The 14,797-nt window shown below is 39.6% G+C and overlaps 1 protein-coding gene across 12 annotated transcripts in view; it reads left to right on the top strand.

The window, feature by feature from the left end:
• ksr1a (kinase suppressor of ras 1a) overlaps positions 1 to 14,797 on the top strand; it is a 200,603-nt gene that overhangs the window by 84,497 nt on the left and 101,309 nt on the right. The window contains exon 1 of one of the 12 annotated variants that reach the window (XM_068010579.1): positions 12,151 to 12,163. The exons of 10 other annotated variants lie outside the window; for them this stretch is intronic. Coding sequence is in view for 1 of the 2 variants with exons in the window: in XM_068010574.1 (XP_067866675.1) it covers positions 12,466 to 12,516 (51 nt within the window). In the remaining variant the exon portion in view is untranslated. Of the gene's footprint in view, positions 1 to 12,150; positions 12,164 to 12,231; positions 12,517 to 14,797 lie in introns of those variants that run through there. One more of the 12 variants, XM_068010574.1, reaches the window with a different exon arrangement.

The following is a 14,797-nucleotide window of genomic DNA, read 5'->3' as shown; positions in this document are numbered from 1 at the left end:
ACTCATTTTTGCTCTGTCACTGAGGTGCTGACCATCCAGCTTCTCTTTAGTTTAGTTTAGTTTAGAGATACAGCACTGAAACAGGCCCTTCGGCCCACCGAGTCTGTGCCGACATCAACCACCCATTTTACACTAATCCTACACTAATTCCATGTAAGAGGGATGGAATGACTACAATCCTGAAAGCAAGGGGGACAGTATCTGAGCAGAAGGAATCATTTACAATGTCAATTAGTCAAACAAGGTCCAGCACAGTGGCGCAGTGGTTAGCACCGCAACCTCACAGCTCCAGCGACCCGGGTTCAATTCTGGGTACGGCCTGTGTGGAGTTTGCAAGTTCTCCCTGTGTCTGCGTGGGTTTCCTCCCACATGCCAAAGACTTGCAGGTTGGTAGGTAAATTGGCCATTGTAAATTGCTCCTAGTATAGGTAGGTGGTAGGGAAATATAGGGACAGGTGGGGATGTGGTAGGAATATGGGATTAATGTAGGATTAGTATAAATGGGTGGTTGATGGTCGGCACAGACTCGGTGGGCCGAAGGGCCTGTTTCAGTGCTGTATCTCTAAACTAAACTAAACAAACTAAACTACCACATCCCCACCTGTCCCTATATTCCCCTACCACCTTCCTATACTAGGGGAAATTTATAATGGCCAATTTACCAATCAACCTGCAAGTCTTTGGCATGTGGGAGGAAACCGGAGCACCCGGAGGAAACCCACGCAGACACAGGAGAACTTGCAAACTCCACACAGGCAGTACCCAGAATTGAACCCAGGTCGCTGAAGCTGTGAGGTTGCGGTGCTAACCACTGCGCCACTGTGCTGGACCTTGTTTGACTAATTGACATTGTAAATGATTCCTTCTGCTCAGATACTGTCCCCCTTGCTTTCAGGATTGTAGTCATTCCATCCCTCTTACAAAAATCCACCCTCGACCCCTTCAGTTCCTGCAAACTCCTGTCCATTTTCAAGTTACCTTTCCTCTCAAGTCCATGAAGTGTTGCCATCTCTCAAGTTTGTGCCCATCTTTCCTGTTAATCCTAATTGAATCTCTTGCATCAGATTTTCTTTCCTGTACTAATAAATCCCTAAATGAAAAAAAATACCTAACCCAAAGTCGCAGTTAACACCCGTTCTGATTGTAATTGTGGCGTAATATGCCTTCTCATTCTCCTTGACCTCTCTTTAGACTTGGACACAGTCAACCACACCATGATCCTCCAATGTCTTTCCTCTGTTGTCCAAATCAGTAGGATTGTCATTGCATCTCCAACAATGATTGTTCTTCCTTCCTTTCACCGTTACCTCCAGAGACCCCCAAGGAGCTATTCTTGGCCCTCCTCTTCCTTATCTACTTATTGCACCTTGGCAACATCGTTTGAAGAGATGGAATCAGCTTCTGTATGTACACTAAACAACCTCTCCACAGTCTCTGTCGACCCCTCCAGTGGCTCTGTGTTGTCAGACTGCTCATCTCATCCAGTGTTGGATGAGCCACAATTTCCTCCAGCTACTGATTACTATGACCAAACTCATCATCTTCAGGTGCACCACAAACTTAGTACCCTTGCCGCTGATTCCACCACTCCACCCACCCCTTAGTCACCGTCTTATGCTGGATCAGATTGTTCACAACCTTCAATTATGGGCTGAGCTTCTGTCTTTGTTTTCTCGATCGCAATGACTCTGTCTATTTCCCCATTTATACAATTGCCCAACACTTCTGCCTCAGCTTATCTGCCACTGAAACGCTTATCTTAGGCAGTCCCTTGGGATTGAGGATGACTTGCTTCCACTCGGGTTTGATGGGTTCTGAGATGGCTAATAAGTCCAATGCATGATCTGCAGACTCTGCCACATGAGGGGCAGGTGGTGCTTGAAGGTTCAGGTAGATGTGTAGTTAGGAGGTATGTGCACTCCCTCTGAGGCCTCAACTTCATCTTCGCATGTTTCCGACAAAGTCCCTTGAGGTGTACGATGCCTTCTCGAATGAGCTTTCTCCATCTAGGATGGTCATGAGCCAGGAACTCCCACGAGTTTGTTCTCTTCAAGGATGCTTTGAGGACATCTCTAAAGCGTTTCTGCTGTTCTCCTTCCGTGACTAAGTTCTGAATAGAACAGCTGCTTCGGGAATCTGGTGTCAAGCGTGCGGACGACATGTCCCTCTCAGTGGACCTAGTTTTGGGTGATTAGTGCCCCGATGCTGGGCAGGTTGACTTGGGAGAGGACACTGCTGTTGGACCACCTTCCTTGCCACTGGATTTGGAGGATCTTGTGGGCGCCTTTATGACCTTCAGACTCTAGTATAACGTTCTTCTGGATGGCCTCTCATCTTCCACTCTCTAAATGTGAAGCTGATCCAAAACTTTGTCCATATTCCATCCCACATCATTCAACCCTATGCTCACTGACTTACATTTGGTGTCAGATTTAAAATTCTTGTCCTTGTGTTTCAATCCCTTCATGGCTGCACCCCTCTTTATCTCTAACTTTCTCCAGCCCTACAACTGCCCTCCGAATATTTTATTGCTCTGGCAATGGTCTCTTCTGTTTTTCCACTTCCTTTTTCACACCATTGGCTGCCTTGCCTTCAGCCGTCTGGACCCAGGGGTCAGCAAACTTTTTTTTTTAACCTTAAGAGCCTTTTTAAAAAAAAAAGTTGCCTAAAATACAAACTATTGGGAGCCGCAAGGCAAAAAAAAAAGGACTAAATGCATAAGCATACCTTAAGAGGAAAAAATGGTTTAATGGGAGTCGAAGGAACATTATGTACTTATTTGTTGTTTTAAAAAGTCATTTGCTTTAACTTCTCTCTGACACTTATAAGAATGACCGCATAATGAATTTCATGTAATTTCAGTCTTGTATATAGGTCGGGCAGAAATCCAGTTTCTACGTCCCAGGATTAGGTGAAAACCATTATTTTTGTTTTCAGAGTTGAATCTTAATGCTACCCAAATCTTAAATTTGCCTTTAGTTTCATCAGCTTTTTCTTGGTGAAACATAATGGCATGTTTTCTTTGCATAGAATTAAGACAATTTTTTTCAGCTATTGATTCTCCTGATAAAAGAACAGCTTCAATAGAACATTCAGAATAATTTATCATCTCAACTATGTTAGAAACAATAATGGTTGCAACCATAAAATCTGTTCCTTGAACCAGAAGCGTTCTCTATAACCATGTCTACAACCACTCAAACCAATTTATTTAGAACATCATGATGATTTGTGTTAAAGCAATCATTTGAAACCATAAAGTGCAGCATAATTAGCCTTTTATCCCCACAATAAAAATATGGCTCTTACTACTTCAAGTGAGATCAATCCCATGTGATATTTCTCCTAATATCATTTATATAATTTAGTAAATTTTAGCATTAAATCATTGTGAAGGCTAAATTCTTCAACTGTGAATTGAATCACGAGATAATCTGTCAACAACTTGGTTGGTTTGAACTTTTATCTTTTTAAGACCACAATTACCATGTATTTTCCAAAATAATCCCTAAAAATGCTAATCAAATGAATAACTCTAAGAAAAATTGTGTTGCCATCTAGTTCTTTGTCATTTTCTTAACTTAATTTTTTTGGGCTTTTTCATGCTAATAGAACCGCAAATGAGATACTAAAGAGCCCCAGGTTGTAGACCCCGGCATCACCCTCAACCCTGTTGTCACTCCCCCTCCTTAAGAGTAACCTCTTTGATCAAGCGTTTGGTCACCCCTCACAATATCTCATTCTTTGGCTCAGTATCCATTTCTTTTGTTAAGCTTCTGTGAGGCACTTTGAATCATTTTTTTTCTGCGTGAGTCATAGTCATACAGCACAGAAACAGGCCCTTCGGCCCATCGTGAAATATAGTGAGGGGCACTATATAAATGCGGGTTGTTCGTTCAGAGATATTGAAGGTTTGATGTCTGCTCTCTAGAATGGTCTTTTTATTTTGCATGTTGTAAGTATTTCCCGTATAGTAAGTGATTACAGCGATGTGATATAAAGTGCAATGTCAAGATTTGAAGGATGACCAAGAGGCATAGGCTATCAATAAATGGGCAGTTATAAATAACTCTGCAATATCAACTGGGGACTACAACCAGTAACTGAATTTATTAACAGCTTCTACTGATAAGAACATAAGAAATAATATAATAGAAGGTTTACGGCACAGAAAGAGGCCACTTGGCCCATCGTGTCTGCTCGGCCATTCAATAAGATCATGGCTGATCTGATTGTGGCCTTTCCTGCTAGCCCCCATAATCCTCGATTCCCTTGTCAATCAAAAATCTGTCTAACTCAGCCTTGAATATATTCAATGACACAGCCTCCACTGCTCGCTGGGGAAGAGAATTCCAAACACCAACAACCCTCAGAAGAAATTCCTCCTCATCTCCGTCTTAAATGGGATTTTTGTTTGTCCATATGTCAGTAAAGAATGGAATTTATTCTACTCGATATGTTGCAGTAAATTAAATTGCAGGGCTATATTTCTATATATGCCAACAGTATGCTGAAAGAAACTGAGCTAAAGAAAACCAAGACGATGACCAATCTGAGCAAGTCTGAGAACAGCCATTTTAGGAGCAAATGCAGATGTGACTTTTCTGAAGATTTGACATTAAGTTGTAAGACTTGACAGTCAGGCATGCAGCCAAGGCAGATGCTTGTCTGTTTGTAACATTAAGCCTAACATGTAAATACCCTGCTGTTTCACAATTCAAATGTCTGGAATTTCCTCAGTAGTGCTTAACATGTCAGTAGTTAATGGTGATTTTACCTGAAGTTGATGCAACCCATAAACTGAAGAAATCAAACCGGCATCGCAACATTTTCAAAACTCAAGAACCAGAAAAAGAGATTACAACCTGATGAAAGATTCACAAGTATTAAATATGCTACAGTATATGATTATGTACGCTGATGCCCTTGCTGTCGTGCTAGCTAATGCAAGAATACAATGCAAGAAATATTGAATCCTAGCCCATCAGTGTGACTCTCAACTTTCTATGCTTCCAATTCTTTTTCTCCTTTTTCCCTTATCCATCCCTCCACCTCCTTCTCACTCTCTTTGGCTAACTTGTCGTCTCCTCAGCCTTATCTTTCAAGTAGTGACTTCTTTAATAAACTTGAACCACCACCATTTGCAGGTTTGTGCTTGTGATCTAATGGCAGCTTTATGGCTGGTTTGTTATAACAGTCATTGTGTATTTTAACTAAAGTTATGTAGCTGAAAGTGTGTCGTTAATCCAGAATGTATAATATGCTTGGGTCAGAAGGAAAGCTCCTTGTTGCATTGTGTTGTTGCAAAGAGCCGTGCTTCGGCGAGTCATAGAGAGATACAGCACTGAAACAGGCCCTTCGGCCCACCGAGTTTGTGCCGACCAACAACCACCCATTTATACTAACCCTACATTAATCCCATGTTCTCTTACATCCCTACCTTCCCTCAATTCTCCTACCACCTACCTATACTAGGGGCAATTTACAATGGCCAATTTACCTATCAACCTGCAAATCTTTGGCTGTGGGAGGAAACCGGAGCACCCGGCGGAAACCCACGCGGTCACAGGGAGAACTTGCAAACTCCACACAGGCAGTACCCAGAACTGAACCCAGGTCGCTGGAGCTGTGAAGCTGCGGTGCTAACCACTGCGCCACACATGGTCCAGAAGATGCTGGTTAACCACCTGGAGTAATATATTTTGGGTAGATTTGAAACTGGTCAATACTTCATTCTACAGTGACTTGCTAATTACATTTTTCAATTTTCTTTTCAAATAATGCTATTCTATCGCCCAGTTCTAATGAACAGTCATCGACTTGAACCGTTAGCTCTGTTTCTGTCTCTGCAGATGCTGCCAGACCTGCTGAGTATTTCCAACATTTTCTGTTTTTATTTCAGATTTCCAGCATCTGCAGTATTTTGCTGTATTTTCTACACTGATTATACCAATATAATTGTAGATTGTAATACAAATGAAAACCACTGTAGATGCTGGAAATTGAATTAAAATCAGAAATTGCTGGGAATGCTCAGCAGGTCAGGCAGCATTTATGGAGAGAGAAACAGTTAACTTTTCAGGTCGATAATCTTTCGTCCGAACTGCTCTGATAGTTCTGGAGTTCTGACAAAATATCATCCATCAGAAACATTAACTTTCCTCCTTTCTCCACAAATGCTGTCTGACCTGAGTATTTCCAGCATTTTTTTTACTGTAGATTGTAATACTCTTTATTCATAACCTCAACCTATTACTAAGAAACTGCATTAAAAGATATATTGCATCTATATTATATCTGCCACAGAACCTCATGCAACAGAATAGTTCAGCCTGGATGTAGGGGCTAGATATTTTTTAATAATTTTGTGTCCCTTCGATAGATCTTTGCAAGTAATTAAAAAAAAACTGTTGAAGAAACATGTTCATTCACTATTGTGTGTTGATCTATTTGTCTTTATTAGCAGACTGCGGAAGATCAGATGATGCAAAACCATTTAAATCTAGCCAACATCCTGTCACTGTTTGGAGCTTATTTTCTTCCACCTCCTGCCCCTTTTTTCTAATTATGTTAAAATACTTGCTTATTTTTCAGCTTTCACTTCTGGGGAAGGACCCTGCTTGAAACACATCAACCTGCTTTTTATATCCACAGATGCTGGCTGACCTGTGTTTTTCAGTCATTTCTAGTTATTGGCGCTTTTTCACTTTTTATTCATGCTGCTTAAATCGCTGGCCTGTGTAAAATTATTGAATATAAATTGGGAATCTTTAAACTGAAAGTGATGGTGTCACAAAAAGCATTTAGACATTTGTGGTAGTTATGCAGTACATGCTGACTGTCATTTCCAAAAGATCAGTTTAGATTAAAAATGCTATGTTGAACTTGAGTTGGAAATGATTCCAATTATTATGAAGCCATTGGTAATGATTGACATGCTTTATGTGAAAAGCATCGTTGGGACATAAAAAAAATGCAGTATAAGAATGTGTTTCTGGAATTTTAGGGATGGGCAGGTATGTGTGAGCCAGGAAAGCAGAAAAATTGGAACAGCAGCAATACATTAAATACACATACTGAATGGTTCCTTTATGGGCTTTGGTTGCCATTGACAACTAAATGATTTCTCCTCCCCAACCCCGCCTCCCCCCCCCTTCATCGTCAATGTCACAGTAGAACTATAGGGGCTAACTTTATTTTGTGTTTTGACTTTAAGTTTACAAATCATTAATAGTATTTTGGCACAATGTTAATTTTTACAAAATTGGAAGACCTTTTTATTTCCGTTGATATGGGTTTTCTTTATTGCATATACAGTATATTTTTTATGCAAGGCATGTTTGTGGCAGGGTTGATGAAGCATGTGGTGAAGCAATCAAATTTAGGTCAGATAACAACTGATCTCTACAGTGGAATGCAGAATGTATTTTAAGAAATCGACTATAAACATTAATCTGGTCAGCTGAAATAATGAAAATTGCCCATTATTGTTGACTGGGGCAATTGCCTATGAAAGAATGCAGACCATTAAAAAGCACTTTTAAAGTCTATGTTATATTCAGCTGCATCTTTATCCATTTGTTACTGGTCTGTCTTGATTCAATACTTGTTTTATTGTGGTGCAAAAGCTATAATAGAACAGTGACTATACTTCAAAAGTACTTTATTGGCTATAAAGCACTTTGGGACGTCCTGAGGTTGTTAAAGGTGCTTTATAAAGGCAAGTTTTTTTTATGTACCAGATGTTGGGTGTTTGTATGCTGGACTTTAACTTTAGTTTCTAGGAGCTTGGGGTCAATGAGACAGCCCCTGTGTTTTGCTGTTAAATTTTCTTTCTGTATTTTTGTGGCAGAATTAATTAAAAAGAAAGTTTAGAGCGACATTGATAAAGACCTGGCAATCGGCCTTTTCTTCTGATTCTGGGGGATTATGCATGGAATTAGTACCATTTTGAATGTTTGAAATTCAGATTTTGGGTAGCTAGAATTGGGGTCAAAATTGTATGTTCAATGCAAATATGATAACATTCCCTGGGTTGTAGCGTCCTGTAACAATTAAGAACTGAGAAAGGTCAGGCCCTTGTTTGTTTTCTGTCCCAGTGATCTGTCTTCTGTTGTGCTCAGTGTGTTGTACATTTAATACATACTCTCTCTTTTGGTTCTTTGCTTCCATTTTAGTCACTTTGCACTTGGCTACATGGAGCTACTGCTCCAATTAACTAAAAGATTCAAATTCTTCAGGATCTGATCATATTCATCTCATTTGTTCCATCTCCTATTTTGGTATCATCTGCAAACTTGGGGATCTGGTTAAACTGCTCACGTGATTTATATATTAAAAGTAACAAGGGCCCTCGTCCTGATCCATGAGGTAGTCTGCTTGTAAACTCTCCAATGTGAAAAATGTTCTACCCTTGACTGTCTGAATTTAAAGCACTTCGCCTTCAAGCCCCATATATTATCTGCTCTTCCTTGACTGTTTATATAGTCTATCAATCACTAATGTGAAACTTTGTGAAAGGTTTTTTGAAAATCCCAGTATTAGCCTGCTGGTGTTTTTCAAAGATATTACTGACATGGTGGACAAGGATATTAGGCATAATCTTCTCTCCTTGAACCCCAGCCCAACCTCTTCCCTTGCAGTTAATCCATTTTATTTCATCTCCAAAAACATCAACTGCCTCTGCTTCGCCCTCTACCCTTCCTTTCTGCTGCCAAAACAGCTTAATCACCTCCAGGTGGGGTTTCCCTCCATACTTTGCTTGTTGACCTCCCCACTTCCACCCTCCAAAAGCAGAACATTACAATGTGTACTGTCACCCACACATATCCTTATTACCTCCAACCTTGCTGAGCTGCATTAACTATTTTTGCCCCATGGCACTGAGCTGTAATCCCTACCTTTACCTTCAAATCTCCCCATAGCCTCACCACTCAAGTTTGAAATCTTTTGTAGCTTTCTGTACCTTTGCGCACACTCTGATTTTCTGCTACAGACTGGCTCCAACATCAGCAATGATAGTGTTTCAAAAGTGCTTTCATTCTTTTCTTTTTCTCCTGCTCATTGCCCACTGTTCTGAGATGTCCCTGGATATGCGAAGCACAAGTTATTGATCATTTCACCCAGTTATATTTTTCCAAGTCTTCATTCAGCAATTCTCCCAAAATTTGGTTGTCTCTCAAACTGATGACTTGTTGGCTTTCAATATTCTGTTACGTCTTGACCCTTTAATGTGGAATTATGCTGACTTTTTAATTATCAACACTAACTGATAGCAATTACATTTTCACTAATTTCAGGTGCTTTCCCATATAACATGGGAGTATTTGGCATGTGCTCATTAATTATAATGTTAAACAACTGCAGTGATCAGCTTTGCCTTTTCCAAATGCCTTTTCTCATCCTTTATTTTTCTTATGTTCTTAATGCCTTATTTTGCCTTTAACTTGGTACTAAATTGGAACAATCACTCTCTCCCTCTCATCATTTTTATCTTTCTATCCCTCTCTTGAATCTTTCTTCCAGGTAATCATTTTTTAACATTCTGTTACTTTCATTTTCCTGGATAATGTAGAATTTCTCACTGCCATATAATCTTGTCAGGATGGTATAAATCATATATCCATTAACTACAGCCCCCAAAGTATCTCCAATATAGAAGATGGGAATGCTTGAGAGTTTCTTGCTTAAATATTAGAAGTTCTGTAATGGGTAATTTAGTGGTGGAATTTTTATTTGAAAGGTTCATAATTCACCCATGTTCGAACTAGTCTTCTGCTTTGCCATGACTTTGAAAGTGCTTTGTTTTTTAATTCAAAAAACTCGTAATGCAGAATAATCTCTGCCTTGCAGTCTTTTCTTGTGGTGATATTTAATGAATGTGTTGTGGCTCATATTTTCATTTAATTTGTATCTGCTAAATTGTATTTATATAGCAACATTAAAGTAGAAAAAATCCCAAACCATCTCTGAGGCTTAATGAAAGTGGACGATGAGTCTTAGTAGGGACATTAGGAAAAGAGGCAAGTGGGGAGGTGGAAGTGTTTAGGAGAAAATTTGAAACCTGGGCAACTGAAGACATATCTCAATTGTGAGACACAGGAAGAAGGGAATGCCCAAGAGGCTAGCGTGAAAGGAGCAGGGATGGAGGCTACAGTGAGATTTTAAAACAAGAATGAGAATTTTAGATGCTTAGAGATCCAAGTCCAGTACAGTTAAGCGAGAACTGATGTGATGGGCAGCTATGATTTGGTGTGGAATAGAATCTGGGCAGCAAGAGTTTTGAATGAGTTCAAGGTTATGGAGGGTGGAGGATGAGAAGCCAGTTAGGAGAAGGGAGTATATCAGCTTGGTTCAGTTGGTAGTACTCCTGCATCTGATCAGAAGCTTGTGGGCTCGGGTCCCATTTCAGGGCATACTGTCCAGGTTAGAACTTCAGTGCAATACCAAGGGAATGATGCATTGTCAGAGGTGCAGTCTTAAAATGGAGGCCATGAGTGCTTGTGCAGGTGGATGTAAAATCTATAGCACGCTTTGAAGAACAGATAGTTATTTCAGTGTCCTGGTTAACATTCCTCCTTCAAGCAATCTTATTAAAAGCTGGTGTCATGCAGATCCCCACCTGCCAAGAATGAGGCACATTAATTTTATCATATGTACATTGATTTTAAACTGTTGCTGGAGTGAAGAAAGGACTTGGTAAATCACCAGACTCTTGGCTGGAAGGGTATTTGCATACCAACAGACAGTGCTTGTGGGGACAAAGAGCTATTCCTTGGTCCACTTAACCCACATTGGATTTTGATCATCAGACATTGAAAATATAAGGAAAAGCATTCCAGAGACTGCTAAGGTGATACAATCCACAAAAGCCAGGACTGGTTAAACCAGCTGGTCACATGACTAACTGGCTGGTCCAGGATTTTTTTGGACTAGCCACAGAGAGCTTGAACTCAGAAAAAACTGTTTGCTCTTGGAGTGAGAAGACCTCTCCTCTCTGCTCCCATCTCTTTCTCACAAGCCTCTGGACCCACTGCGGACACATGAACCGCAAGACAGAAAAGTCTCCTACATCGAACAAGGTTGAAGAATACTGGGCCCCAACAAAAAGCAAAACTTACCTACAATCAAGGACTCTACAGCGAACTTGAAGAACAGTAACCAAAGCCATCTTTAGATATTGCCTCAAACGTTTCCACTTTATTTCTTCTCTTTTCTGTCTCTATCTGCATGTGTGTATCGCATATGCATGCTAGTGTGGGCGTGTCGTGTATCCTTCGACGTTAACTGAATTAGAGTTTAAGTTTAATACAGTTCACCCTTTTTTTTTCATTAAACCTAAGAAAACCTGTTTGGCTAGTTTCTTTGCCTTATAATTGGAAGTTAGTGAACAAGGATTCGCTGGGGGGAGCTAAAAAAAAAAACGGTGTGTTTAACATTAAACCCTGTTACGGTAAGACCAGGTGGTGGCTGAGCGGGAACCCTAGACCCCTTTCTCACCCGGTCGTAACACTGGTTATTTACCTCATTTGCTCTTTTTGGGACCTTACTGTGTGTATTGGCCTCTGCAGTTGCCTGCATAACAGTAGGTACACTTTTTAAAAAAAAAATGGTTGTGATGCCCTTTGAGATAAGGCACTGTATAAATACAAGTTAGTTCTGTTACTGAGATGTTGTGTACCAGGTTCAGTTTCTTTTCCCCCTCCCCTCTTCTGAATTTGGGGACTGATGAGAGTTGTATAAGCACTAGCATCCCTGAGTATCTTGGGCAAATTGGCATTCTTTGAGACTAGAAAGCAAGTGATGAGCACTCTGGCTGAGCATCTATCATGCCCAAATATTTACCTTCCAGTAGGGGATCTCAGGAGTTGGAATCCTGGGTGACATTTTGTTTCTTTGCCCTTCTCTCTAACCTAACCTTGTTTGTGACATTGAGATCAAAAGTCGTACATCCCACCAATTCCAGTTAAGTCAAAATGAATTATTGTTTCATAACACAGATCAGCTAACCCAGCACAGATATCTTCTAACATTTGAAAAATTTAGCCCCACCCACCAACTTTACTATTGGTGCTTAATTATAAGCCAATAAGCTTAGACTAGGAAGTTATAAACCTGGAGCTCTCATTCTAATTGGTGTTCAATGGGAGTCACCAAATTGAAGGTAGAGTACTTTGTTACGTTGCGAATCCTGAATAGTTCTCTATAAAGTTACATGACACGTGGTAACCTTATACCTCTGTTATACTCTTGAGATTAATTTGGACTTTTACTCTTGTTAACTGTGAACATTTATGAGAGGGTTTTTCTAAAGAAATTTTATTAGCTAGATAAAGAAAATCCATTATAATGTTTGAGTTATATAGCTCTTTTCCGGCAGTGTACAGAATATGCTGAGGAATGGTTAATTTTCCATGTCAGCTTAATTTTAATACTCCATGTCTCCATTAACGTACATTTTTTCACATGGAGGAAGTAATCATTGTTCTGAAAGTTGATGGTGAAGAAGTCTTCAAGGTAACAGAATCTGCAGTCTGCTATAAAATAGTAACACATTGAGGTGTTAAGATCATACCATAAACCAAAAAAAATTGATTGTGATGCGCTTTGAGATAAGGCACTGTATAAATACAAGTTCTGTTACTGAGATGTTCAAACGTTGAGCATCATATCAACTGTTGATTCTGTTACTGCCTTGTTAAAGGCTAGTAATTCTTTAGGCTGTGTGCAGATGTAGGGATTTCTTGCTGTCTTATGTAATTTGTCAGCAAGACTGCAATGACAAACTCTGGGTGTTGTATTTGTATGATTTAACAAGCAATGATACTGAGATGCACTTGGTACAGAAGATATTGCAGTTAGAGTATATCATATTGTGTATTGAAAAATTTTAAATATTTAATTCAACAAATAATTGTTATTTTTATTTTAAAATACTGTAACTTATGGAGGCAAAAGTGGCAGCCATTTTGCACATTGCCTTATCCTAAACTTGTAATAAGGTGAAAGGCTAATCTGTTGGTGTTTGTTGAGAATGGAATGTTGGCCAGGATTCTGGGAGAACACCAGAAAATGCAAAGCGACTGAGCACATATCAAGTTCAGCGTTTAACCATTTAATTTTTTTGAAGTATGATTTTTGGATGGACTTCACAATATTTTATTCAAACATGTAATAGAATGCTGCAAACAGAAGTAAGAATAACTATGGTGTACATATATGGAGCCTGACTATCTGCACATTATCTAATCCTTAAATAAATTTGCCTTTGGATACAAAAGTAACATTACCTAGTCCATCAATTAATTGGATGGTGAACTTTGATCTTCTGATCAGTGGTCTGCTCTTTAGTTAGATATGAAACTAAAGAAACACCAGTGCCTATACAAGTTTCTCAGCTGGGTATATGTCAGGAAGTCTCCAGGTTGATTCACAGCCCAAGTTGAAATGAGCTGATCTTGTTCAGGGTGTCAGTAGGGGTACTACAGTCGGCTTCAGCAGTCCTCATTGCTATCCAGCCGCTCCTGTCAGAAGTACACGTGGGAGCATCAGGTGAGAATGGGGGATCAGGCATGATGATAATGAGAAAATAATCTTCCAACATTTATTATCAAGGCTTGTATGAAAACTTACTTGAGCAAGGTACTAGAGGCTGCATGAGGTTCATGGAGCTATACTCCACAAGACTCACAAGCCAAGGATGTCATTGACAATTATTTCAGGGCAAAGGATGTGTTTCATAAATAAAAACAAAAACTTCAAAAAAAACCAAGGAATCAATATCTTCAGAAAGGGGAGGGAGAGGACAAAATTATCGGGAAAAAAGAAAAACTAGCAATACAATTTTTTTGATCACTTGACACAGCAAGTCTGTTTCCCCATTGGCTAAACTGGTTAAGTCAATGAATAATTGATCCATACAGATCAGTAGATCCCAAGTTTGAAGTCCAATCGATGCTGAATTATTTGATCCCAGGCAGAGGGGTAATTGAGACACCACAGTTTCGGCGCCACAAGTTCAAAAGTGGAAAACTGCCCGAGATTCTGCTCCTGATGGCTGTGCATCAATCTCCAGTTGAAGATGCATGTGTATGGATCTGGGAGAGGGCAAGATTTGTTTGGCTGTGATGCAGTCTGTGGTTCAGACTGTGCCTACAGTCCTGAGCAATGAGCACTTTGGTGAGGGATCAGAAGGTGCCTGGTTCACGTGGAACTGCATCTCAAGGAGTACATGCCTCAAAGAGGAGAAGGAGATGGATGAAATTTAATAGAAAAAGGTGTGTGGCCATGTGTGCACGTCAGCCATTAACTACTTCGGAGAAATAGAATTTTAAAAAGTGTGTTTGGACATTAAATATAAATTTGGGGTCCTGACATTCTTTTTTAAGTGAATACATGGTATTTTCAGAATTCCCTGTTCCTGTATGTGGTTTCTGTTGTGTGTATAATGTGAAAATAGAAGCACTAACGCGTAATGATTCCTGTTTGAAATTATATTATCTCTTGCATTGAAAAATGAGAATATTAATTTTATTTTCTGTAGTATTTGGCCATTGTTAGGTAGAAATAGTTATAGACTGTTGTCATTTAATGAATATTTAATGTAGTTGGTGTTGGATAAGCAGTTGACATAGTGTGCAATGTAGAACTTATCCTGTGGTTGACAAGAAATTGGTGTTAACTTGTAAAAAAAACAGTTTGTATTTCTTTTATCTGGTTGTAAAACTGTAGCTTTCTTCTCCATTTGCAAAGTGCAGTGCTTCATCTTAAGGGAAGGAAATAATGCTTCAGACTTTTT

This window comes from Heterodontus francisci, chromosome 30 (genome assembly GCF_036365525.1).
Source record: "Heterodontus francisci isolate sHetFra1 chromosome 30, sHetFra1.hap1, whole genome shotgun sequence".
Classification (NCBI taxonomy): domain Eukaryota; kingdom Metazoa; phylum Chordata; class Chondrichthyes; order Heterodontiformes; family Heterodontidae; genus Heterodontus; species Heterodontus francisci.
This window is presented reverse-complemented; position numbering and strand designations above follow the sequence as displayed.